General features: G+C 39.8%; 1 protein-coding gene across 1 annotated transcript in view; it reads right to left on the reverse strand.

The window, feature by feature from the left end:
- xxylt1 (xyloside xylosyltransferase 1) overlaps positions 1-26,895 on the reverse strand; it is a 27,550-nt gene continuing 655 nt past the window's right edge. The window contains exons 3-7 of the mRNA XM_061826208.1: positions 26,669-26,727; positions 24,239-24,830; positions 19,459-19,606; positions 11,392-11,524; positions 1-1,565 (exon numbers count right to left, since the gene is read on the reverse strand). Coding sequence (XP_061682192.1) covers positions 1,169-1,565; positions 11,392-11,524; positions 19,459-19,606; positions 24,239-24,757 — 1,197 coding nt within the window. The 5' untranslated portion in view covers positions 24,758-24,830; positions 26,669-26,727 and the 3' untranslated portion in view covers positions 1-1,168. The remainder of the gene's footprint in view (positions 1,566-11,391; positions 11,525-19,458; positions 19,607-24,238; positions 24,831-26,668; positions 26,728-26,895) is intronic.

The following is a 26,895-nucleotide window of genomic DNA, read 5'->3' on the forward strand; positions in this document are numbered from 1 at the left end:
TTTTGACCTTCCTGTTCCAATACTTTTGGAGGGGACCGTATATACTGTATATTGGATCACGCAGTGTGCAGCAGGTCTAAGTCATTACAGGTGTTAGGCTCCGCGTAGCCGCTCCCACCACACACCAGAAACACTAACTCTCCTTCCCTGTTATGTCCTGTACTTTCCTGTCATCTCCTACTAGTTGTGGTACTCCTTCCTCACAGGGTGTAGCTTTCCTTCAAGATAAGATCATGACATAATCATACACCATGTTATTATTATGCTAAGTTTTTTTTTTTTTTCTAATTCCTGTTCAGTTCTGTGTTTTCACTTTCCTACTGTCCCCTCACAAACCTTGTTCTGCCTGGCTAAATTTTCCAAATATATCACAACATAAACAACCACAAATGGAGAATTTAAAATATTTTTGTTCCATGGAAAAAAATGTTCCAACATAAACAGGGACATTGGTCCTCCATTCAGAATATTTATGCAGATTGACAGGAGCTAAAAAAAAAAAAAACCTGTTTCAGCACGAGTTTTTTATTATTGTAAAGTGCAATCAAAAGTTCACAATAGAGCTATTAAAAAAAATAATTATTACAGCTCAGGGTCAATTCATGGGAAACATACAGGTTTGAAATAATGTTCCTGCTCAAAAGTGTTTGGTAGTGTGATTATCTCAATCCAGAAGCTTCCACCAGCCACCACCCAAGACATTTAAGTGATGAATGTCGAGCCTTGACATTTATATGAGTCAGACTGACAGCTCAAATGTGGGTCAACGTTCTTTTCTTTTTGGTCAATATCTTACAAAAAATAGGTTAGACAGTTATCTCAAGGCAATACTGAAAAAAAAGCTAACAACGACAAAAATGAGAAACACAAACAATAATAGACATACTGTGAAAGGATAATGGTTGCCAGTCAGGGACTGGGTAACCATAGCAATAAGGTGGTAGCTGGGTATTCACAAAGCTCATGGATTGACTTCAGGGCCTGATGAACAAAAATGTATAAAACGTAGATGAGTAAAACGTACAACCAATACCAGATGCAATTTGAAGAAGAGTTTTTGTGTTTTATCTACAGTGACAGGGGTGCAAGTAAGCAGGAAAGGATGATCTTTGTAGCGTGTTGACGAGCAAAGGGGAGAGTCTGTCATGACAAAGACACTGTATTTCCATTAATCATCTGGTATGGGGGTGTTACAGTTCCCGTGGTAGATATAGATGGGTCCATCACAGCGATAATACAACTGAAAAACATCTCCGTAGCCGTGGTCCCTCCACCAGGTACACAGTTGTCGGTTCCAACCACAGGCCAGGGAGTAAAACAGTTCTGGGTGCTCCATGCTGATCATTGTGTAGAAGTCCTGGTCCCCGAGGTTGCCTCTGATGCTGTACTTGTTGGCGAGCTTGTTCACATTTCCTATTTCCAGCAGCTGGTTATAAAGAGTGGACGCCCTCATTGCAGCAAGGTCCAGTAACATCACACCGCTGTTGAAGCCGGGGAGACCCTCCGGCGGAGGGTCACCCACTCTGGTTTGAGGGTTTTCCTTGCGGTACTGCCAGAACGTGTGTCTGTGTGTGAAGATGAAACGTGTCAGCTGACAATTCGTCAATTTGTGTATAATGCAAGAGTTTTTGGTTCTTTTGTCTTCAATTTTTGTTTTAACAAAATTTGAAAAGACTAACCCAATGGAAGAGTTCAGGTAAAAGTGTAAAATGGTAATTTATATCCATTTCCCCACAGCACAATTTTGCTGTGCGATATGGACCCACATGTACACACTATACCAAAATTTAATAGCCCAAAATGCTATTATTCCTTAAAATTACATGCAATTTGGAATCTGGATCATGAATCATGGAATCTCCTTTTTTTGTATTGGTAATACATTTTAGAAAACCAAAGAAAAACAGCAATATCAAAATAAAATAAAAATTGAATTGAAAAATGTGGTAGCAAAACCACTTTTCAAGGAAGATACAATGTTGTTGCCTACAATTTAATCTACAAATATATTTACATCCATGCTTTTGTAGCGGTGCTGTAGTATATATGCCAGTTTATGATGTAAATGTCCCAGAGAAGTAAAAAAAAAAGTGGGAGCAGTATTGCTTCAGTTACATTAACCTTCATTCATTGTTCATAAAATGTTAATGTACTGTCCGAGGTGTCGGGGATCAAGGATGAGACACACTGCAGCGACTGTTCATTGAACTCAGAGAAACAACAATGGAGCTCCTTATCACAGAATCCTTGAGCTTCATTCTCTGGCATGACCAACAAGCACACGCTTATTTCAGCTGTTGCATTCTGTTAAGTTTAATTGAGCATTAATTGATTAGTCATGCCAGAGAGTAAGGCAGAAGGACGATATAATAGAAGGGGAGACTGTTGTGGTGTTTACCGCTCCGGACGTTACATTAGCGACAGAGCTAACACAATGGCAAACACACCAAAACAATGGAAGGCTTGAATTATTGCTCTCGCATCGCTAATTGCAAGTCAAATTTGCATGTTGCGCATCACAAAACACAATGAAAAGTAAAACAGCGAATCACAGATTGTTCCCTGTGCCTAACGGACGCACGGATGTGCCAACGCTATTATGTTGTCATCGAAAAGGCAGAAGTGAAGTGTAGCGAAGCTTGGTTGCTGCGGCAGGAAGAGCAAAGCTGAATTGATAAGAAAAATGCAAGTACTCGTGACATGTAAATTTTGTGCTACATCACATCAAATATTTTGTTAATTACATCAAAAACAGCTGCAAGGAATGCAAAGTTATTGAGTATTAGAATTTTGATTGACACTGTGATTGAGGCAGTGAAATATACTCCATCATGCTGTAAGATGTTTGGTATATTTTGGTTCCCTTATCACAGTACCTATTACAGTTGAAGTGAAAAATACAAACAAAATATAGAAAATATTAATTTCTCGATTTATAGATTGGAGAAGCAAAATCAGAATTTCTAAAATGCAGTATATCCAAAGATATTTTTCATGTGGTTCTTTTCATCACTTCTGTAAAAACATTGGGATGCACAGAATGACCCTAAAGTTGCAGAAACGCTGATTCTGTTTCCAAAGCACCCTGCTATGCCTGCCAGCTTGCTGCAGAATGAACTGTGTGAAACCGTGTCAGAGGATGAAGCATGATGCTCGTTATACAAGATTTACTCACAATTTGTGCACCATGAAATCACAAGTGGGAAATGCATTTTGTTCGAGTCATCCCTTGATGCTATTAATGACCTACATGAAGCAGCTGTAGCTTGTCTACTGTTTAAGTCCCTGCAGAGTAGTTTTAGACCGCGTGTACGTGCCCTGCTACACATTCACAGCAGGCTCAGCCAGTAAACATGATCACACGATTTTCTTACATCCATCCATTTTCTTCTCCTTATCCGAAATAAGGCCTTGGCTGGGATGGATCTAATCCAGCTGACATTTTGAAAGAGGCAGTCTCCAACCTGGAATCATCACACGTCAATCACAGGGAACACTGAAAGTGTCAACCATTCACACAGTAGGACAAATCTTTCATTTAAATAAAATGTTTTTTGGGATGTTGGAGCCAGAGCACGTGATGTATGTATGCATGCGTACACACACCTACGGTACATATATGTGTGTTTATCCCCCCTCGGGGATGGGGGGTTACAGATTATTTCAGCGCCCCCTTGTCAAATTTTCAAAAAGATAATAATAGCAGCTCCCTTCATTTCAGTGGGGAAAAAAAAATTGAGATGAGTGTTTTGACTTATGAGCTTGGTCACAAAACAAATTAATCTCAAAACTCAAGGAATCACTGGATACAGGTTTGTGTGGGAACAATGTTTTTTTTGTTTTTGTTTTTTAAATTTAGTGGGTGCACTTTTGATACCAGTGTCCCCAATTGGCTACGTTTTATGGTAAATTAGCAAAGGGTCTCGTAAAATCCTTCACTGTATTGTGTTTGTAACTTGTATCCATGACACTGAGTCGTAAATGGGCCTCATCTCTTGGGCTTTAAAACATACCAAATGCAGCTGTAGTGTAAGGACATGAAGCCCCCCCCCCCTCTAATATTGAACTTCTCAGTGGCAGGATGTGGCCTGAATAGGGAGAGGAAGCATTGTCCTGAATAATACTCTGTCCATTAGCACCCAATAGGAGTGGGAGGTGAGTGTTCAAAACAGGAAAGTTCTACCGAGGAGAGGATGCACACTGTGGCTTGCCAGTACCGACTCAATGCTCTTGTCCACTGTGTACTAAGCAGTGAACAAATTACATCTTAAGAGTATAATGTATATGTCAACGTGTCATTTACTTGTAAAACTTTGACGCACATACCAGTATTTATTTGGAAAAGAAGTTATAATGTGTTTTCCTGTTGTTGCATGTACGACTGTACATGCATACATGCGCAAGTACAACTGGTGCCTATTCTTGTTACTTTCATTCACATAAACCTTTTTTTTTTTTTTTTTTAATTTTAAGTATACGAGTCAGTCCTTTGCTGAAAGTATTGCGAATGTTAATTTAAATATCAACTAGTTAGTGTGTTTCCTTCTTAGCTGCCTATAATGTATTTTAATGGATGTGTGTTGTTGTGAGTAAATACAGTGCTGTTCCCATTTTTTTCTGTCATTTACATTCACTTTACAACACCCAGTAGTTTGCATTCACATCGGAATACTGTCATGTCATTATCCAAACCGCTTATGCTCACAAGGGTTGCGGGAAAGCCGGAGCCTATCCCAACTAGCTTCGGGCGAAAGGCGGACTACACCCTGTACTGGTCGCCAGTGAGTCGCAGGGCCGATATCGACACCATCACTGAGCGGGAATCGATCTCACGCTGCCCGCACCAAAGGCAGGCGTGTGTACCGTTACACCATTAGTGACTCCATCGGAAAACTATTTATTATTCATGTGGATTTGCCACATACAGCAGCTGAAATAAGCATTTAACACTGCCATTTTTCTTACTATACTTCAAAAGGTGCTCTTCAGCTGAAAATTTCACTTGATATTGGGAACAACCAAAGTAATCCATTCATACAAAGAAAGTCCAAAGACCAAAGGGCATGTCAGCTGAAAAACTGAGTTGTGTGTAAAACGTGAAATGACACAAGGAAAAAGTATTTCACACATGAAGAAAGGGAGATACAAAATGCCATGCCACGTCTACACCCAAACTCTACTGCATCAATAATCAAACAGCAATCCAGCTCCTTGTTAGTGCAAATCCACACCAGCTGGATCAGTTCGAACTTATGGCATGCAAAAAGGTCTCATTCTAAAAGCTGTGGGTCAAGAGACATTTCATAATGTGTAAGAGAAAAGACCTGTCTCAAAACCACCGCAAAGTAACTTGCAAAACCTAACGATGGCTTTAGTTACAGATGCATATCTCAGCTTTTGAATGTTCCACTGAGGAATGTTGGAGCCACAATATGTAAGATTGCTCCTCACAAGATTTCTGACAGATGAGTGCAAAGAATAATCAGAAGAATTCTCAAAGAGCCAAGAACCACCTGTGTAGATCTTAAAAAATACCTGAAATTATCAAGTACTGTTGTAACGAGGAAAACAGTGAATAATGAACTTCGCCGTTATGGCCTGTATGCATGATCATCACGCAAGACCTCTATGCTGAAAAAATAATAAAAACTAAATAAAACACAACCGCCCCCCCCAAAATCCATGCCCATTTAAAGATTGCTGAAATATATTTGGACAAGAGAGTTATATACTGGGAGACAATAGTCTGGTCTGATGAAAGCAAAATTCAACAGTTTGGATGCCATCCTGCACACCATATTTGGAATGGCACTGGACAAAAAAATGCTGGGATCTACGAGGATGATGAAAATGAAACAAGTTTGGAGATTTCAGCAGAATATTCAACCAATCCTATTGCCAAGGAAACCCTTACGTGGTTTCAAAGAAAAAAAAAAGAAGCTGTCAGAATGTCTGACAGAACTGAATCTCAAGGTCCATAAAAAAAAGCCTATGGAACCTTCAAGATTTGAACACTGCTTATATGGAGGAAATCAGCCAAAATCACATCAGAGCAATGTATGTGAACAGTTTCTCCATAGAGGAGACATCTTGAAGTTGTCATCGCAAAAGGCTTTTGCACAAAGTAATAAATAAATAAATAAAAAATAAAATAAATAGCAGTTGACGTGTTTACTTTTTTACTGTGTCATTTCACCATTTTATACACAGCTTAATTCCTGGTTTTATTTGTTCTGCTTTCTTTGTATGGATGGATTACATGGGTTGTTCCCAACATTTGGTGAAATTATCATGTCAATAGCACCTTTGGAAATAAAAATGGTGATGTAATAAATACTTTTTTCAGCCACTTTACATTACTGTGTTCTTTCTACACATTTTGTACTCATTTTAACTGCCTGAAGTTTTGAATGTGTCCATGGATATTTTTGGGACATTTGTTCCTTTGTTATTATTGTGTGATGATACTCCAACCCCCAACATCAGAATTTTGAGGCAGGTATGCTAACCACTCGGCCACCATGCCAGGTATAGCCTTAATTAAGCGGGATTAATTGATTAATCATGATATGGAGACTTTTTCTCTACACAGTACTTATATTGAAAGTAAAACCTTTTGTCAAGTTGGCTTATCCAATGCATTTTGTATAACATTGCCTATGCGGGTAGACGGCAGACAGAAAAGTAATATCCTCAGCTACGTGAATTACGTACTATTGTCGACACTTTTAATTTCCTTCAGAAAATGTACTAGCAGGGGCAAGGCTGTACTTACGAGATTTGGTTATCAAACGTGGGCCACGTATAAACTGACCCAGTATTTGCTCTTTATGAGAGTGCTTTATTTCTGTGTTAAATCTATGGGGTCTGGTCACAACAGGATGGCAAATGATTGGGCTGTCTGCTACAGATACACATCTATGCCAAAAACCATCACCATTTATAGCTTTACGCTTGATGGTCTACACACATTTTGCCATAGGTATAATAACTGTTCTCCTCTGAACACCTTGAGACCAAAATTAAATAGACCATTGTTTCTTTAACAAAGATGATTAAAACCTGGCGGAAACAACCAGCCTAAGCGTTTGTTCCAGTAAGCAGCTGCAATAACTTCCCACCTGACCTCACTGCACATAGTCGAACCATGCTTTCCAAATATCAACTCACTCACTCACACACGCACGCACGCACGCACGCACGCACGCACGCACGCACACACACACACACTCATAGGAACGTCAACTTTGACTACAAGTGTAGTTGGAGAAAAAATACTGTGGTGTCATGATTGAATTACATTCGTGAATTAGAGTGGAGAAGGGAAAATAGGAGAGGAAGAAATCGCTTGGAATTGAAAATGCAAACCAGAACATGCTAGCATTTTCCTGATGCCTTGAAAAGTTTCTCACTCAACAGGTTACTTACTGGTTGGATAAATAAGAACAAAAATGCAAAGCTCAAGAACCTAGACATTAAAAGTACTCCGGCATAAAAGGGGTGCAGATTCTCCATTCTGCTTGATCTAACAGATGAACAGGGGAAAAAAAGAACCTAGAAATGATAAAAAAAACAAACAAACAAAAAAAAAAAACATTCAACTAAATGCACCACAGTCTATGACATTTGCAGTTACTGGTCAGTATTCAACCCTACATGCTAGCAGCAGGAAGCAGACTTCCATTAACAAAAATCCAACTAAATATACAAAACATAAATACTGCACTGTAGATGGACATTTTTTTTTACAATAGTTCAGTCAACATGAGAAAAATCACAATCAATATGTGGCTGGGAATTGTCACTTCAGAATAGTGAGCAGACTGTTAATTTCCCTTCAAAAAGGGAACAAAAAGACAGGGAACACATGTGAGTCACAGCATGGCAACAAAGCCTTTGCTGATTAGAAGCATCTCTGTGCCAACTTCTCCGTAATCTCCAGAGAATAAAAGAGCAGGCCAGCATCAAACCACTAACACCTCAGCATGAAATACAGGGGTCATTCATGAGCAAACATCTGAGGAATGAAAAAAAGAAAAAAAAGCAAAACCTACTATGCCATCAGATACTCTGGTTTCACAAAATGCCAAGGTTTTTAGAAACCCAAGAATAACCAAGGTTAAAACAATGGAAAATGTCGCTCCTATTTATGCAGCTACTTCAAAGCCAAAAACAAAAAATATTGAATGTGCAAAATTACTAGCTAGGAATACATCAGGTCTCAAAGGTTTATATATTATCAATGTGTAAACCAAGCTCCAGGTTAAGTTTAACATTAATTCAATTCTTGACAAACATTGCAGGTTCTTTTAAAAGGCTGCAAGTTGAAAATGACGCAAATGAGGTACACAAAACCAGATTGACCCCAGTTGAGGCAAAGAAATGTGACACTTTCACCAGTCGAAAGTAAAATGTAAAAAAACATATGTAGGTATAATCCATCCATCCATCCATCCATCCATCCATCCATCCATCCATCCATCCATCCATCCATCCATCCATCCATTTTCTGAGCCAATTATCCTCACAAGGGTCACAGGAATGCTTAGAGCCTCTCCCAGCTGTCAACGGGCAGGAGGTGGGGGACACCCTGAACTGATTGCCAGCCAATTGACCCCTCTGTGGATATTGCGCAATCCGCGCCACTGACCAATCAGAGGCCAGAGATCTGCATAAACCAAAACCCGTTTTTGCTCCCGCCATTTTCTCAGACAACATTGCATGGTCCAGTATAGGTTTTGTTAGTGTTTTATCGCGTATTTGGGTTATTTAACAAAAAATATGGTTAAGAAGTGTAGTCACGGACTTTGTAATATTGACGACATGTATCCTGAAAGGCTAGTTGGTGGAGTTCAATTCGTACCCTTTCCAAAACCGAAGACCCAGTACGAAAAATGCCTTTGATGGATCAAACTTTGTGGAAGACCGCATCATCAACTAAATCCATCTAATATCAACCGGAACAGATATGTTTGCACGAAGGTATGCCCTATATTTGATTTTCAATACATGTCTCGTATAAATGAATTCAAAGTTCTTCGCTAGCATAACACTGCTGCGTGTGATCAATTGACACACTTATTCTTTGTTGAGCGATATTTAGCAATGATCGGACTGCACAAACGTGTCGCTTTCTTGCTGGCTCGCGGTCAAAGCTTAACCAGACTGTGTTTGCATGAAGATATGCCCTAAATTTGATATAAAATACACGTCTCGTATAAATGAATGAGACGTTCTTCGCTAGCATAACGCCGCTACGTGTGATCGATTGACACATTTATTCTTTGTTGAGCGATATTTAGCGACGATCGGACTGCACAAATGTGTCACTTTCTTACTGGCTCGCGGTCGAAGCTTAACCAGACTGTGTTTGCATGAAGATATGCCCTAAATTTGATTTTAAATACACGTCTCGTATAAATGAATGAGACGTTCTTCGCTAGCATAACACCGCCACGTGTGATCGATTGACACACTTATTCTTTGTTGAGCGATATTTAGCGATGATCGCACTGCACAAACGTGTTGCTTTCTTGCTGGCTCGCGGCCGAAGCTTAACCAGACTGTGTTTGCATGAAGATATGCCCTAAATTTGATTTTAAATACACGTCTCGTATAAATGAATGAGACGTTCTTCGCTAGCATAACATTGCTACGTGTGAATGATTGAATGAAATCAGAAGCATGGCGTCTCTCTCAGTTAAGAATGTATTGTATTTAGAATCTACAATATATCGTTGATTTGAATGAAATCAGAAGCATGGAGTCTGTCTCAGTTCAGAATGTATTGTATTGTATTTGCCATTTTTACTGTTTGTCTTACGTCAGCGCACGTGGCGTGACGTCACTTCAGGAGGCGTGGTTAAGTGCCCTGTACGGAGGGGTCAATTGCTGGACACATAGAAACAAACAACCATTCGCACTTACAATCACACCGAGGGGCTATTTAGAGTCTCCAATTAATGCACGTGTTTAGGATGTGGAAGGAAACGGGAGTGCCCAGAGAACACCCACGCAGGCACGGGGAGAACATTCAAACTCCACAGAGGCGGGGCCGGGATTCAAACCCTGGTCCTCAGAACTGTGAGGCCAACGATCTCACCAATTGCTCCACCGTTCCACCTGTAGGTATGATAAATAAATATTCGGACAGTAGCTTTAGAGCCAAATTAGAGTTTCCAGTTTTTATCTCACATAAAATATTAATCCACACAGAAGAAGCAACCAACCCCTTTTCAAAATTCTTTTCGTTCCAGGAAACCTTGCGCCCTTTGTCACCCATGCAATTAGGCATTGTACTGTACAGTATTTTATTTAAAGACTATTATAAAAGATATGCTTTAAACTGTTCAAAATGGTGACGTGATTGGTACATTCACCTCACAGTTCTGAGATTAGGGGTTGATATTCAGGCTACGGAAAACACACATGTTACAAAACTAAATTGTCTTTAGGGGTGAATGTGAATGGCCATGGTTGTTTGTCTGGATGTGCCCTGTATATTGACGGGCAACTATTCCTGGGTGCACTCCAGTACTCATCTGAAATAAGGCTAGGATAGGCCCCAGCACACCTATGAATCGGTATAAAGCTGAATGGATGGCTCTATGAACACAGTACTACAGAAATGGTCTTCTTTGCATACGCAAACATCATGATAGTCTGATTTTAATAGTACAGTATGTTACTTGTTCCTACAGCTGAAACAAAGGGTCTTAGATACACTACATAAAAAGACATATGCTTTATATTTTTCTCAATGTCTGAAATGGAATATGACTAACCTTTTCTGAGAGTCTACTGCGCCTCCTGGCAATGTGTTTCACGTAGCAATAACATATACTGAAAATGTGGATCAATCTGGTTTGTCACATTGGACTGCTATTGTTTTGAACACTATTGTATCATGGGGTGTTGCATGTGAGATGTATAAAATTACTATATTGCGACCATCGAGTACAAATACTCAATACGTAATGTTTTTTTCTCTCTCTCTCTTCTTGTGAGCCTTTCAGAGTGAGCAGCACATTCCTCTGCCCATCCTGAAAACCCCAGCATGGATGCATGTTTTTCCATCATCTTAAAACAGAATATTTCATTTTCATGTTCCAATTCCAACTGTAGTGTGTTATTGAATTATATTAGTGTCATTTCAAGAGCCAAAGGTTTAAGTTAAACATTTACATTGTGATTTATAGAGGAAATCAGAATATTGAGCTACATATCATGTCTCGTGGTATAGCCCAAAAACATGGAGACGTTGTTTTCGTGCCATATCGTGCAGCCCTACCTCTAATGCTTGAAAGTTAGAACACTCAAAAACTGGGATTGAACAATTTCAAGCACATTTCCTAAAGTGTCATCCCTAAAATGTGGTGTTGCGTGAAATACCTGTACACTGGCTGCATCTCCCTGACAATCCCTAGTACTGCTCCTGGTGGGAAGCGGTCAAATTCTTGGAAGAGATCCCTGATGTTGGTCCTGTACTTCAGATCAAGGTCAACCTGCACAATGCGTGTCAAATCTGAAACAAGGGAAAAAAATAATGACAAACTGTCTGACTTCTGAGCAGCTGTATAAATACACAAGCAATTCCTTCAGGAAACAAGAGCCTATGCGGGTGAGTTCGACATGTTACACAAAACAGTCTTCAAAACTGTCAGCTGAGGACCTGAAAGAATAAATTCCATAAAAATGTGAAATTTACTAAATGTTCAGGGAGGTATATGTGCTGTAAATTATAAAAACTTCAAAGTACGCATTGTCCAGCTTCCAGCACTGAGGTGTTGAATGATGAATGCTATGATTTGTTTGGGAATAAAATGGCATTCAATTTGTATTGAGTCACGTTTTATTCGGTCATTGTTTCAACTTCCCATGTTTTTGGAGTTGGCATGGTTGAAATAATGGAAAATTGTCACGGTGTCACGGACAGACCATAATTACTGTAGGCTTGCTGAAACATGAGAAGAAAATACTCATCGGGTTCATGTAAAATGGTCAAAATATCAAAACTGAGCAGACATCGTGCTCGTAGCTCCACAGATCGCCTACATCTGTTACAGTATGTTTAGGAAAGGATTTTTGACATTTCTGGAGATCTTTGACAGACATACATTTCTGAGGAGTGATCCAAATCATGAAACATGTACATTTTTTTACACATTGTACAATATTTTGAAAATTCCACATTGTTCAGCATGCTTACGGAGCAATTATTTTGAAAACCTGGAACATACTTGTAAACGCAGTACAAGAGCAAACGTGTATTTGGAAATAAAACGAACTTTAGTGCTGAAGCCAGTTACTTTACAAAATACTACTAGGTGTTGAGTTTTTGTAGTGGCTTTATTTAAAATTTGTGCTACAAAAGAAACATTCAAGGTGTGTCAGAAAGGTTTCAGGACTCATGTGAAAAAACATATATTTCAAACTACAAACTAAGAGTTTTCCCGTTGATTGTTGGCCAGGAGAATAACCAAGCATGCCTACCAAAGATCCTGCGATGTTTGCTTGGTTCATTGCACAAGAAGAGGTGAGAGTTGTGGCAGAACAACTTGTTGCTTATACACCATGACAACATTCATGCTAACAATGCGCTAAACATCCAATAGTTCTTGGCTGAGAAAAACTTTGTCGTGCTGGAGTTGCCTCCCTCCCAACTCACCCAACCTGGCTTACTCTTTCCCCAGCTAAAGAGAGTCAGTCATTAAGGTTACTGCTTTGAAGGCATGGACGACATCAATAAGGCAGGACAGAGCTATGGAAGATTCCAGAAAAATCCTGCCAGGAATGCATGAGGTCATGCCAGAGCACATGATGGGGGTCGGTGCTCTGGCTTTTTTACAGTAAGCTTGTACAGGAAGTAGAGACGCTGGTGAGCTTTTTTTTTGGCTAGTGATGAGGTGTTGCTAGTCCAGGAGAGGTCCTGGGTGATGTGCACTCACACAATGTTAGTGCTGCGCACTCTCTCCATGGCAACACCATTGATGTTCATGGAAACATGCTTGGAGTGTATTCTAATGAAGGCGACTGTGATCTCCTTGGTTTTCTCCACATGTAGTGAGAGATTTTTGTCCATTCTGTCAGAGGAGGAAGTTGAAACTCCTTCTGACAGGGGACTTTGCCAGATGTTCCCAGCAGACCAGCACAATACATTTGGGCCATGGAAGAATTTGGTGAGGCCATGGAGAAAGACTTCCAGACGGCTTTGAGGAAATTCTGGTCCATCATTCAGTGTCTCAGGTGGGGCAAGTAAAAAAGATCATGAAAATGTCCAGCCATCACACCACTTAGGAAGGAAACAGGCTTTGTGTCCCAGAGATGAACATGTTTTGGTCTGAAATGTGCAAATCAACCCCAGAACAACGGTAAAGACCTTGTGAATATGTTGGATGAAGCGGGCAAGAAAGTGTTATTATCGAGAGTGAAACGAGGCCAGGACCGACGTGGGCTGAAAGGCCACTCGAAGAGAATGAAACCAATACAATCAAGAAACAAAACAAAAAAAACAGTTTGAACAGTTTGAAAAAGGAAACCAAGATTTTAACTTTCTAAGAGATGTCCTGTGGTCTAATGAAACGAAATTGGAGGTATTTGGCCATAATGACCAACGTTGCATCTGGAGGAAAAAGTGGGAAGCTTGTAGTCCTGAGAACATCATACCAACTGTGAAGGATGGAGGTGACAGCATCGTTTTATGGGGCTGTTTTTCTGCAGCAGTAACTGGGTGTCATGATCCTGCCGCTTCAGCATGAGCTGTGCAGGTGCCCGCGCGGCTGCGCTGATTGGGAGGCGCACACCTGCTCCTCATGCGGGCTGATCATCCCCTGTATAGATAGGACCCGGTGACGACTGGTCCTCCTCCAGTTCGTTGAGCTTTATGTCCCGTTCCAGCACCCTCGTATTCCTGACTGAACCTGTGTGTACCGACCTTCGTCCGTTCTCCGACCAACCCTGTAAGCCTGACTCCTTGACACTCCTGCCTGCGTTGATTGTTTCCCCGTGTACCGACTCCTGCCTGTCCGCTCATCTGTTCTCGTCGCTCGACGTCCCAACTACCGCTGCTGCACCGGACTGCCTGCTCGATCCCCGACCTCTGCATACAATAAACGTGTCTCTTCTGGAACTACCTTGCGTCTTCCGAGTTCCTGCATTTGGGTCCTACCTCTCGTTCCGATGGGACGTGACACTGGGTCTCTTCATAACAGAGATGTCATCATGAAGAAATAACTTTACATGGAGATAGTAAGTCAACATTTCAAGACATCAGGCAGGAAGCCAAATCTTGAGCGTAAAAGGGTCTTCCAAATGGACAATGACCCTAAGCATACTGCCAAAAAGCTTTAAAAAGTGGCCCGAGGATAAAGACAATGTCTTGGAGTGGCCATCACAAAACCCTGATCTGAATCTCATTGAAATTTTGTGGGCAGATATGCAAAGGCGTGTGCAAACTTGGCAACCCACCAACCTGACTCAGTTACACCAGTTCTATCAAGAGGAATGGGTCAGGATTCCAGCAGAGGACTATCAGAAGCTTGTGGAAGGTTACCTAAAACATTTGATCCAAGTCATACAGTTCAAAGGAAATGCTACGCGATACTAAGGAAATGTATGTAAACTCTTGACCTCAAACAAAATATAAAATTATCTCTGAAACGCTCTTTCATTATTGTGGCATTTAACAAAATTAAATAATTTTGGTGGTCCTGACTGGCCTGAAACAGGAGAGCTTTAATCTAATTTGACTTCAGACAGTGAGACAAAAAATGAAATGTGTTTTTGAACATTGTATGTAAACTTCTGGCTTCAACTGTATGGTGTGTCTAAAAAGTCAGGCTAAAATTGGATTTTTCTTCATTTTTATTCCAACAAACCAATCCATCCATCCTTCCATTCATCCATTTTCTTACCCGCTTATCCTCACGAGGGTTGAGGGGGAGTGCTGGAGCCTATCCCAGCAGTCAATAGGCAGGAGGCAGTGTACTCCCTGAACTGATTGCCAGCCAATCGCAGTGCTCATGGAGACAAACAGCCGCACTCACAATCACACCAATTTAGAGTGTCCAATTAATGTCGCATGTGTTTGGGATGTGGGAGGAAACCTGAGTGTCCAGATAAAACCCTCGCAGGGACGGGAAGAACATGCAAACTGGGTGGGTCCGGAATTGAACCCGGGACCTCAAAACTATGAGGCCATCGCTTTCCAGCCCCTCAACCAATCCATCATTTCTGATTTCCTTCTGATTAACAACTGTATATATTGTATGCTATTTGTTTGAAAAATTCAGTTCAGTATTTGAGACTAGTATGGAACAAAATAGAATAAAGACGCGACTAAAGTCTTTGCTTTTCCTGTGTCGAGCTGCTTGTTGTGGGAACGTTGATGGTTTATTGGATGAACAATGTCATTATAGAAGCTCAGAGTGAGCTAAAGTCTCTGGTCAGAGGAGATAGCACTATGTAGTAACACCTATGGTTGATTACAAACAAGAGGTACACTGTTATCTAAGCATGCTTTTTTTCTCCCAGGAAGAATGTGGGTCAATCCCATAAGGCCCTAATATCCCCCCTGATGTGAGCACTTAAAGCCTATTTACTGAGGGCCATTGTTTTCTGTTTTTGCCAATAACAAATGGACATAATTTTCCAGAAATCATCACATGAAATCACTTCAAATACTTATTTGAATTTATGATGCATGAAGAACACTTTTCACATCAATTAAACTTGGTAACGTTTTGATTTGCTTTTCCTGTTGTACTGATTAAAGCCAACAATTCCCAACCAGTGTGCCATGGCACATTATTGTGGTGCGAGAGCTCTTCTGGTTTACCGTGGGAAATGATCAAATTTCACTTAATTGGTCAAACCCTTATTTATTTACAACAAATAATGTATATCCTTGTTCATCTTTTCATGTCAGCAGCATATAAATACAGACAGAACAAATAAATGCTTTCTATTTTAAGTGTATAACTGACTTATAGTGAAGAAAAGTATTTGAACACCCTGCTATATTGCAAGTTTTTCCACTTAGAAATCATGGAGGGGTCTGTAATTGTCATCGTAGGTGCATGTCCACTGTGAGAGAGAATCTGAAATGAAAAATCTAGAAATCACAATGTATGATTTATTTGTGTGACACAGCTGCAAATAAGTATTTGAACACCTGTCCATCAGCTAGAATTCTGACCCTCAAAGACATGTTAGTCCGCCTTCAAAAGTCCACCTCCACTCCATGTATTATCCTGATTCAGATGCACCTGTCTGAGGTCGTTAGCTCCATAAAAACACTTGTCCACCCCATACAATCAGTAAGACTCAAACTTGTAACATGGCCAAGACCAAAGAGCTGCCCAAAGGCACCAGAGACAAACATGTACAACTCCACATGGCTGGGAAGGGCTCCGGAGAAATTGCAAGCAGCTTGGTGAAAAAAGGTCCACTGTTGGACCAATCATTAGAAAATGGAAGAAACTAAACATGACGGTCAATCTCAATCGGAGTGGAGCCCCATGCCAGATATCACCTCATGGGGTCTCAATGCTCCTTAGAAAGGTGAGGAATAAGCCCAGGACAACACAACAGGACTTGGTCCAAGAACTGACAAGAGCTGGGGCAACCATTTCCAAGGTGACTGTTGGTAATATACTAAGACATCATGGTTTGAAATCATGCATGGCAAGGAAGGTTCCTCTGCTTAAACCAGCACACGTCAAGGCCCGTCTTAAGTTTGCCAATAACCATTTGGATGATGCAGAGGAGTCATGGGAGAAAGTTTTGTGGTCAGATGAGACCAAATTGGAACTTTTTGGTCATAAATCCACTAACCATGTTTGGAGGAAGATGAATGATGAGTTCCATCCCAAGTACACCATCCCTACTGTGAAGCATGGGGGTGGTAGCATCATGCTTTGGGGGTGTTTTTCTGCACATGGGACAGGACGACAGAACCGCGGTATGTATTGTGAAATTTTGGAGAACAACCTCTTTCCCTCAGTCAGAGAATTGAAGATGGGTCGTGGCTGGGTCTTTCAACATGACAATGACCCGAAGTACACAGCCAGGAAAACCAAGGAGTGGCTTTGTAAGAAGCATATCAAGGTTCGGACGTGGCCTGGCCAGTTTCCAGACCTAAACCCAATGGAAAATTTTTGGAGGGAGCTGACACTCTGTGTTTCTCAGCGACAGCCCAGAAACCTGTCTGATCTAGAGAAGATCTGTGTGGAGGAGTAGGCCAAAATTCCTCCTGCAGTGTTTGCAAACATGGTGAGCAACTACAGGAAACGTTTCACCTCTGTAACTGCAAACAAAGGCTACTGTACCAAATATTAACATTGGTTTTCTCAGGTGTTCAAATACTTTTTTGCAGCAGTATCACAGAAACAAATCGTTAAAAAAATAATACATTTTGATTTCTGGATTTTTCTTTTTAGATTATCTCTCTCACAGTGGACATCCACCTACGATTAAATTTCAGACCCCGCCATGATTTCTCACTGGGAGAACTTGCAATATAGCAGGGTGTACAAATACTCATTTTCTTATGTATGTTCTTATGCGTATGTATACATGTGATTTCAACTTTATGTATTAATGAATGATATACACATATTTAACTTTTGTCAGAAGACGGTAGTGGTAAAGAAATGAATATTTCATAAATTTTGTGTTCAAACCATTTCTTCAGACGGTAACTTTAGTAATTTGGTTGCTCATCAATTAAGTCCACTAACCTGTTTTATGGGTTAGGTGACATGATTGTGAAGTTCCGCATAAAGCGGATTATGTCTCACCTTGGTGTTGCACTGCTACCTTTTGGAGTCACAAGCCAAAAAATATGCACGGCCATGCCTTGTTCTCACAGACTTGAAATGATCAACAGCTTGCTGTTAGAGTAAATTAATCATGCTTTATATTTATTTAATTACCAGAATTTCCTTTGGGATCAGTCAAGTATTAACCTAATCTAATATAATCTAATCATTTCCATGAACTCTACAATGACTACTAATTGAATGTTGGCGGGGACCAACTCATATGACTTGCATCACACTTGGTCCAAAGCATGTTGATTGGTTCACAGACCAGAGAATCACTTTTAAGAATGTCCAGGTATAAAATGTTTAACTACAATTTCCCCTACAGTTATTGGTGCCTGTGGAAGGTTGTCCCAAAAGAGCATATTTTCCTAAAGTGGAAATGAAGAATAATAGTGTAACAAGTCCTTGCATGCTAAAATCTCCAGAGGTTTTGCATTACAACTGTAACTTAATTAGGAATAATGACAAATTTTCATTAAGTAGCTTAAACACATGGTAGCTAAAAACAGCCTTGAGACACTTTTTCACTTGACATATTTCATATTTATTTATTTTAAGCTTTAGCAGTCTGTGAGATTTCTCCAATTCTCTAGAATCCAACATATGATTCAAAGCATTATGTTCTCCCCGTTGAACACACATTTTGTTTTCAACACTATACAAAGTCTGACTGATGCGCAGTGATGTATTTCCTCGGGCATTCAGGGTGTCATTTGCAAGGGTCCAACAATGCACTCGTCTCTGTGTGGACATCGATTTACTTTTGTGTGTGTTACCTGCAGTATCTCTCCACATGTGTCAACAATTGGTGATGATCATGATATGCTATGTGATGCAGCAACTATTACGTATTTTACACAAACTGGATTGCTTGGAAGACAGTTCATGTAAGACGGAAGTAACACATTTTCCCCAAGCATAGCAATCCTAACATTGCACATGATCAATTAAATAATAATGGCCCAAATGCACTAGTCAGTGTTTCAAGTAGAATAGCACCTCTTTTGGGGCCATGCAATCTAATCCATCAACTGAATAGCAAATATGTCCATTTTCCCACAATTAGTTTCAAATGCTTAATTCAAATAGTAAATATTGGTTTGATTGATGTTGCAGTGTGATGTTTTTTGACTGTTTGGTTTTAATCCAATTTAAAATGAGACCACTTCTGATTTGAGGAAGTTTGAAGAAGGCTTCACATTACAAAATAGTTTGCTTTAAAGGAGGGTCGAAGTGGCTCTTTGCATGAACATGAAGTGCAAATACATTTAGATGATTCAATGGTCCAGTCAGATGATTATGTGGATTTCCTTTCTCCATCCAGCCATTTTTGAATATAGACAATGCCTGACAATGTCTTGTTTGATTTAAATACTTTTTTTGAGCCTCTCCTTTCTGTCACCACACTTAGCAGAACCGTTTTTGTCTCGGCGTAATAAAGTGGCACTTCAATCAAGAGCAACGTACTCTTTCGACTGCTGCTATTTCTAGCTCCAAAAATATGTATTTAAAAGTGTGACGCCTGCTTTGTCAACAAAAAAAGTTATTTTTCTGCCAATATGGAAGCTGAAAATTGCTTGATCCATCCTGATTTTTGATCACGACATCCGTTTCGTTCTAATATTCGACTTACTTTCTGGCAAGATGTGGTGCATGGCTACAGACAGGAAGAAGATGGAGTCGCTGTAATACGCTCCGGAGCCAGCACTGAAGTGCTTCTGCAAGACCTCCACAATTGGGAAGAGCTTGTGAGTGAGGGTATCCACATCGTGGAACAACACCTGAATGGACAGTGCAATTGGTTTTAGAGTTAAAAACTATAAAACGTCATTTCCGTCTTTTAATGAATGTGAACAATATGAACAAAATAATGATGCCTAAGATGCCTGTTAAAAGTTACTCCTAAAGTAGCTTAACCTTTGTTTCATGGCAGCTGCCGTTTTTAGGGCTTTTCACTCATATGTGACACACATTTGCCAATACAGCAGAGCAAAATGTTGGCATGCCTGCTTTGTGTATTATGGAAACCATACAACCAGTAAATACTCAGCAACAACAATAGCCATGCATCGATTTTCTGAGCCGCTTATCCTAACAGGGGTCACGAGAGGGAGTGCTGGAACGAATCCCAGTTATCTTAAGGCAGGAGGTGGGGTAAACCCTGAACTGGTTGCCAATCACAACAACAGCAACACACATATTCAATGTATAAAAGCTACAAGATAAAAAAAAAAAAAAAATCATAAACTATTTAGACGTACATGTACTGAGTGAGCGTTGAGCTGATCTGGATCCTTTTTGCAGCTCTTTCACATCAAGAAGTTGATGTAAAACACTTTTATTTGTCTATGCTTTCTCTGATGACCCCTGCATGTTTTCCATCGCAGCGCTGGCTCAAAGTTCACAGGATCTAATGACAAAATCCATTGTTCTCTGCAGTCTGTCACAGACACAATCCAATCATGAGCTGTGTTCGCTGGCAACTTGGTACTACTCCTTTGACTTCACGTCCGGTCAGCACCTGATAATGATTTTGCCCAACAGTTTGCCACATTACGTTGCTTAATAATTCTGTTTGATTTTTGTTCCACAAAAACCCATTATTGATCACACTACAACAATTTCTGCCCCTTTTGGAAAAAAAAAAGACTCAGTTTGACAAATTATTGTGACAATCTGAGGTTAAAAGTAGCTGATATTCTGGCGGCAAGAGAGGAGACATTCTAAGTGCCAATGTGCATTGGAATTACTGTATTTGGTAACAAATGTTCAAATCTTTAACAAAAGCTAAAAACAAATGGTTAGTCACCTTTACTAAAATGCAGTACAATATTTTGTAAAGACGTACCGGACACAAAAAAACAAGTGTATCTTTTTAGATTATGCTAGATGACTTATCACCCTTTGAGAAGGTGCAAACGAACATATTTTCTCAAACTTGTCCTATGAGATTAGGATCGGGATATGAATAATTTTCTAGTTTAAAATAGGAAAATTGTGAATATTTTTCACTAATCTGTACCACAATATCATGATGCCCCCCCCCCATTACAGTCACAACTTACAACTAAGAATACAACTAACTCAGTCGTTCCGTGACTTTATTTATTTATTTTTGGGGGAGTGGAGGGTAACATTTTCTACCTGCTAATTTACACCACCCAAAACTCTTTCCTCTCAACTGTAGCAATCTTGGGTTGATCGAAGATATATTTGTCCTAACATTTTGAGCAAAGAGATGCTCTTTTTCCAAAGACAAGGCCTGTTTATATCTTTGATCATTTGAGAAGTATGTCCATGCATCCATTTTCTTAGCAGCTTATCCTCATAAGGGTCGCAGGAGTGCTGGAGCCTATCCCAGCCGTCATCGGGCAGGAGGCGGGGTACACCCTAAACTGGTTGCCAGACAATCGCAGGGCACATAGGGACAGACAACTGTTCCACTCACAATCACACCTCGGGGCAATTTAGAGTGTCCAATCAATGTTGCATGTTTTTGGAGTGTGAGAGGAAACCGGAGCGCCAGAAGAAAAGCCATGCAGGTACGGGGAGAACATGCAAACTTCACACAGGGAGGGCTGGGATTGAACCCGGGTCCTCAGAACTGTGAGGCTAATGCTTTCCACAATGCTGCCTGAGAGGTACGTGTGAACAGCAATTGAACGTAACGCTCACTGCCTCTGAGAAAGCAAACTTTGGTGGCGATTGGTTGAGTAAATGTGAGATAAGAGCCCATCTTTTATTAATGAAGTCTTCTCAGAGATGTATACTAAATTTGAATGAGGCTTAATATGAGCAAACAAGAATGTTTCATTAGAATTGCATGCACCTGTCCATCATACTGTATGAGCTTTCATCTCATGTGAAGTGACTTTGGCAGAGGATGTGTGCGAAAATGGCTGTAATTTAGCAGAAAAATTTGTGGCACATAATGAGGATTTTTTCAACAATATGCTGACACTAATAACCGGTTGCTGATTGCTGACACACTCTGCCATTTCCACCTGCTCATTCACATATGAGAAACTGTGCATAGAATTGGAGTCAGCATAGGAAAAATGGCTAATAATGAATGAACCCTGTGACTTGCTTGACAATAACGCCCAATGTCTGCACGTGCTGCGGCCTTGCGCAAGGTATCCAACCCTCGGAGCGCCGTTTGTTTGATGACACCTCGCTGAAAACATAATTTCTTTTTGAAGGCTAATAGTGATGGACTTTTTTTTAATGAGAGTTGATTTTGCCACACAATGCAAAAAATGGTTATAGCACATTCAGGGACTGTCACTTCCACTAACCAGATACTATTGTAACATTTGTGGATCTTCAACATGCTCCCCACCAGCTCATATTCTGGCCATCCTTACAGACACCTAGTTGTTAGTATAAGAGTAATTCACAAGCACCTACAGTACATGGAAAATACATTTTGTCAGGATTTCCTTAGAATTTTGAAGTTTTACGGACAGTGTTACAAGTTATTTCTGCACATAGGTAGCTAAAAATCATTTCTCAAATAAATTATTTGTTATTTAGTCAGTGTAACAATATGCAAAGTTGGAACATCGCAAAAGACACGACGACTTCAAAAAATTATTCGACTTAAATGCATTGCATATAAAAGTCATGCAAAATTGAACACGTTTTTTTTTCATAAAGATTAAATGCAGATGTATTATACTGTACAGACTGTGTATAGCTACAAGTATCATTTTGTTTGAGTATATTGCCTCTTTTGAATGTAAATTTGCGTTAGATTTTTATTTCGGTGATTCGTTCGCGTACCACTGGAGAAAACTCGCAGACCACTACTGGTTCTCTTACCACGCTTTGGGAATCACTGATCAAAAGGAAGGAAATGGTCATCAACTAGTCAGGTGCTGCGTGTAAATGGGGCTTAGCTGATATCAACAAGCGGCACAACGTGTACCACTAAAATGTCACTTGTCAAAACATTGTATTGTGGATGTTTTCAAGCTGTTTCTTTGTTTTTAAACCAAAATCTTAGTGGAGAGGAGGGACAGTGTTCTTTAGTTGCTTCAAAGTGGAAAATCACGAGTGTTAGGGGGCACGTAGACACAAAAAAGGAAAACTACGGTATATACATGTGACAGAGTCCTTATTTTGCCTTTCAACCCACCACAACACTCGTTATTGATCCAACACTGCCCCCATGTGGGATATTTAAGTACAGTACCTACCACCAAACTGGTCTCGTTGGAAAAAAAGAAGAGAAAAAAAAAAAAAACCCCACACAAAATGTATAGTTTGTACCAAAATTGATACGGACCAATATACTTTAAGATGAGGAAAAAGCTTTTGAGTTTGTGTCATCAAAACATTGTAATACAAAATGTAATTAATACTTCAATATGTAAAATAAATAGGAATGAACAATGAACTTGTTTTTCCAACTCTGATGATGAAATACTGAAAACAGAAAATTGAATAAAATTGTTGATCAATGGTAACATTCCAAACTGGATTGTCACACACACGTGTAAAGGAATTAAAAGGATTTCAAACTGAACCAAAACGAATGATCATCCAAGCGAAATCTTTCTGAAAAGCTCTTACAACGCACCCACCACGACTTGCCAGTGTGTGAACATTCAGGCCAGGTCTGAGGAACATGGCCACGATAAGGTCAATAAGAATGTCCAATTTGTTAGATACTGATGGCACCAAAACATCTGTGACCCTACTGAGGATAAGTGATTCTTAAAATGAACGGATGGATAAGTGTTTCAAAGAGTAAACGCAACAAAATTGGGTAACTGTACTAAATTGTAATTGCTGCAACATAGTAACGACAGTTTAGAACCACAGTGAGCAAGGGTTAGGATAATATATCATACAGCGATGCCTTGAGATACAAGTGACCTGACTTTTCGAGATATGACCTGTTGTTCAATATTTTTTTTTTTTTTTGCTTTAATTTGTGAGCACAAATTTGAGGGACGAGTGCAGTATGACGGCAGCTGAACTCAACTCACTTGACATTGAGCAGCACTTTGGCAAATAATGAACAATTCCAAATGTTTCTTAATCATAATGCACAAACTGTTTATTGTTTTCCAATATATTTCATTTGTCACTTTGTTTTTATTAAATGTAATATTACAGAGGGGTAATTTACTAAAAAAAAAAAAAAAAAACATTTTTGGTTGTTTTTTTTTGTGTGTGTGTGGGGGGGGGCGGAGGGGCTGGAACAGATTTCCGGCATTTCCATTAATTTCAATTAGGAATGCATATTTGAGATAAGAGTATTTTGAAAGTTACGAGCGTGGTCTCAGAATAACAAAAACATGTCTCATAGCATTAATGTCATCGAACGCAATCTAACACAAAGATACAATTCATTTGATTTAGCTTAACCACAAAGGAATCAATGCCGATAGCATTATGCCTACCTCATACTTGAACGTTGCATTTGTGAGGAATTCCTGAAGCAGCTTCTCGCCAAGGTCTTTACTGGCCTGATCACTGACAAAATGAAGAGCCAACACCTCTCCTTCCAAGAACCCTGCATATTTCACCATAGACAACATGGCCACGCTGAACTTGTCCTGGAGGCTGCGACTTTTGTCCACTTTAGTGAACATCATGAGAACATTGTAGCGTTGGTCCAAAGTCGTGTCGCCACTCTTTTTCAATCGAAACTTATCGCTCTCTGCCTTTTCCTTCTTCTGGGACCCGTCAGCCTGGGAGAACCTGGTATCTAAGGTCAGGTCCGCATTGTTTCTGTTGGTGTTTTGGCTGGCTTGAGAAAGTTTGATCCGCTTGGTGGTGCTCGAGAAGTTCTGGTTCTCTGAGCCAAAATAGTAGAACGCCATCACAGCCAAGCCAGCGGCCAGGAGCAGCAGAAACTGAAGGGATCTGAACGTAATGACCCTGGCCATGATTATACATGCTAGTCTGAGGATGTGCATGTCTGGACACTCATGTCAGAAAAATGTCACCAGATTTTTGTCACTCCGGTTCAGGGGCATTTCTATTCCGTTCCTGAAAAAGAAACATGCACACTTCAGTTCAGGTGTTAAGACAACGCTAAAAACAAAATTAACAAATATTCACACACTGTCAAAAACAACAAAAATGTTTACTGCATGTTACTAGTCTTTAACAAAATACTAATTTGACTATCATTTAATTAACTTTGCTAAAATATGATTTGATATGCCACACAGAATGTATAAATACACCTGATTATCAAATATGACAGTGACAGAAAAGAACCAGAGAGAGAAATGTGAAAAATATTTCTATTCCTTTTGCTTTTGTAATGTTATTGGTGCATCAGAGTGGATCTGGTTGTGGTAACACAAGAAAAAAGGATTCAAGTAAGAGGCTTTTACAAAGGCTTGTCTGAGCTAATTTAAGTAGTGTGATCTCGCTTAAGCTATAAATCTGTTTTTCTTGTTTAGTTTTTCTACACTATTTACAATCCACAAAATGGGAAGCTGAAACTTGTTTGAATCTGAATACACGACATAAAAAGTGATCAGAATGAGAAATTACTCTGTACCTTATCAATAAATAGGTCCAAAGATATAGTATATTGTATTGTTGAACAAGATAATCATCTCTAATCATCATAAACACAGTGGGTAGGACCATGCTACATTTATGCATCCATCAATTTTCTTCTGCTGCTTATCCTCACAAGGGTAGCGGGGAGTGCAGGAGCCTAGCGTAGCTGTCAACGGGCAGGAGGCAGCGTACACCCTGAACTAGATGCCAGCCAATCGCAGGGCACATCGAGACAAACAGCTGCAATCACAATCACACCTTGGGACAATTTGGAGTGTCCAAGTAATGCATGTTTTGGGGATGTGGGAGGAAACCGGAGTGCCCAGAGAAAATCCACACAGGTATGGGAAGAAAAGGCAAACTCCACATAGGGAGGGCTGGGATTGAACCCGGGTCCTCAGAACTGTGAGCCCAACGCTTTACCAACTGATCCACCCTGCCGCTGCTACATTTACTCAAGCATATTTTACTTTTACTTGAGTAATTATGTAACAAAGAAATTGTATTCTTTTCTGTTCCAATAATCTAGATGCCACTCACTAGTTTCATTCATCAATGACTGCATCAATTTTTAGACATTTTTTTTTGTTTTCGACATCCACATTGGGCGCGATTACTCCAATCCACCACCATTACCATTGTGACGTTGGACTCATTTTCACCAATCAAACGACTCGTTTCACCAATCAAACGACTCCAGAATGTTATATGGCCGCACACAAAGTCTTCAATTCTATTCTTACGTGAGTCATATTATTCTAAGTAACAGTAGATCTTCTTATTTGAGTACAATATTTGGCAACTGTACCCATCTCTGATAGTAAGATTTACCTTGTGCTGCTGTGAGAATTCAATTATCCCCCCGCGACCCTACTTAGTAATAAATGGTAGCCCCTAAGTGTACTTCAATGTTACTTGAAGCACTGTGTTGTCCGTCATTCCGTCCATCCATTTTCTAAGCCGATTATCCTCACAAGGGTTGCGAGTGTGCTGGAACCTATTCCAGCTGTCATCGGGCAGGACCCTGAACTGGTTCCCAGCCAATCACTGACAGATATTTTGAATGGTATTTATTTGGCCACTGGATATTTACTTCATATATACATATTTCGTTTTATTTTCATTCATATTTTACTAATGTATGGTTCATACAAAATATACATTCTAGAAATTGAGAAAATACCAAAATTATTTTCATTTGGTGTCATTTTAGATAAAAACTATGTCTGATTATATGTAGTTACCGAGATATAAATGCACCATTTTTTTGGGACATTTAGCATGTTTGTGCATATTCATTATTCACTTACATTAATTACAGTTGCTGTCTGCAGTTTCATCTTGAGAACTTGTTTTCAGGATCCACTCTCTAAAAAAATGTAAGACAGGTTTCGTTCAACATAAAGTGCGTTTCTAATACGAATTCAGTCTTATAGAATGCAATATAATATAGCCCTGAACATCCACAACATGGAGTCCCGAACTGGCTAATGAACAACAACAATCATCAACACCTTTATTTCACCAGAAAAGAAAA

The sequence above is a fragment of the Syngnathoides biaculeatus genome, chromosome 7 (assembly GCF_019802595.1).
Source record: "Syngnathoides biaculeatus isolate LvHL_M chromosome 7, ASM1980259v1, whole genome shotgun sequence".
In the NCBI taxonomy this organism is placed as follows: domain Eukaryota; kingdom Metazoa; phylum Chordata; class Actinopteri; order Syngnathiformes; family Syngnathidae; genus Syngnathoides; species Syngnathoides biaculeatus.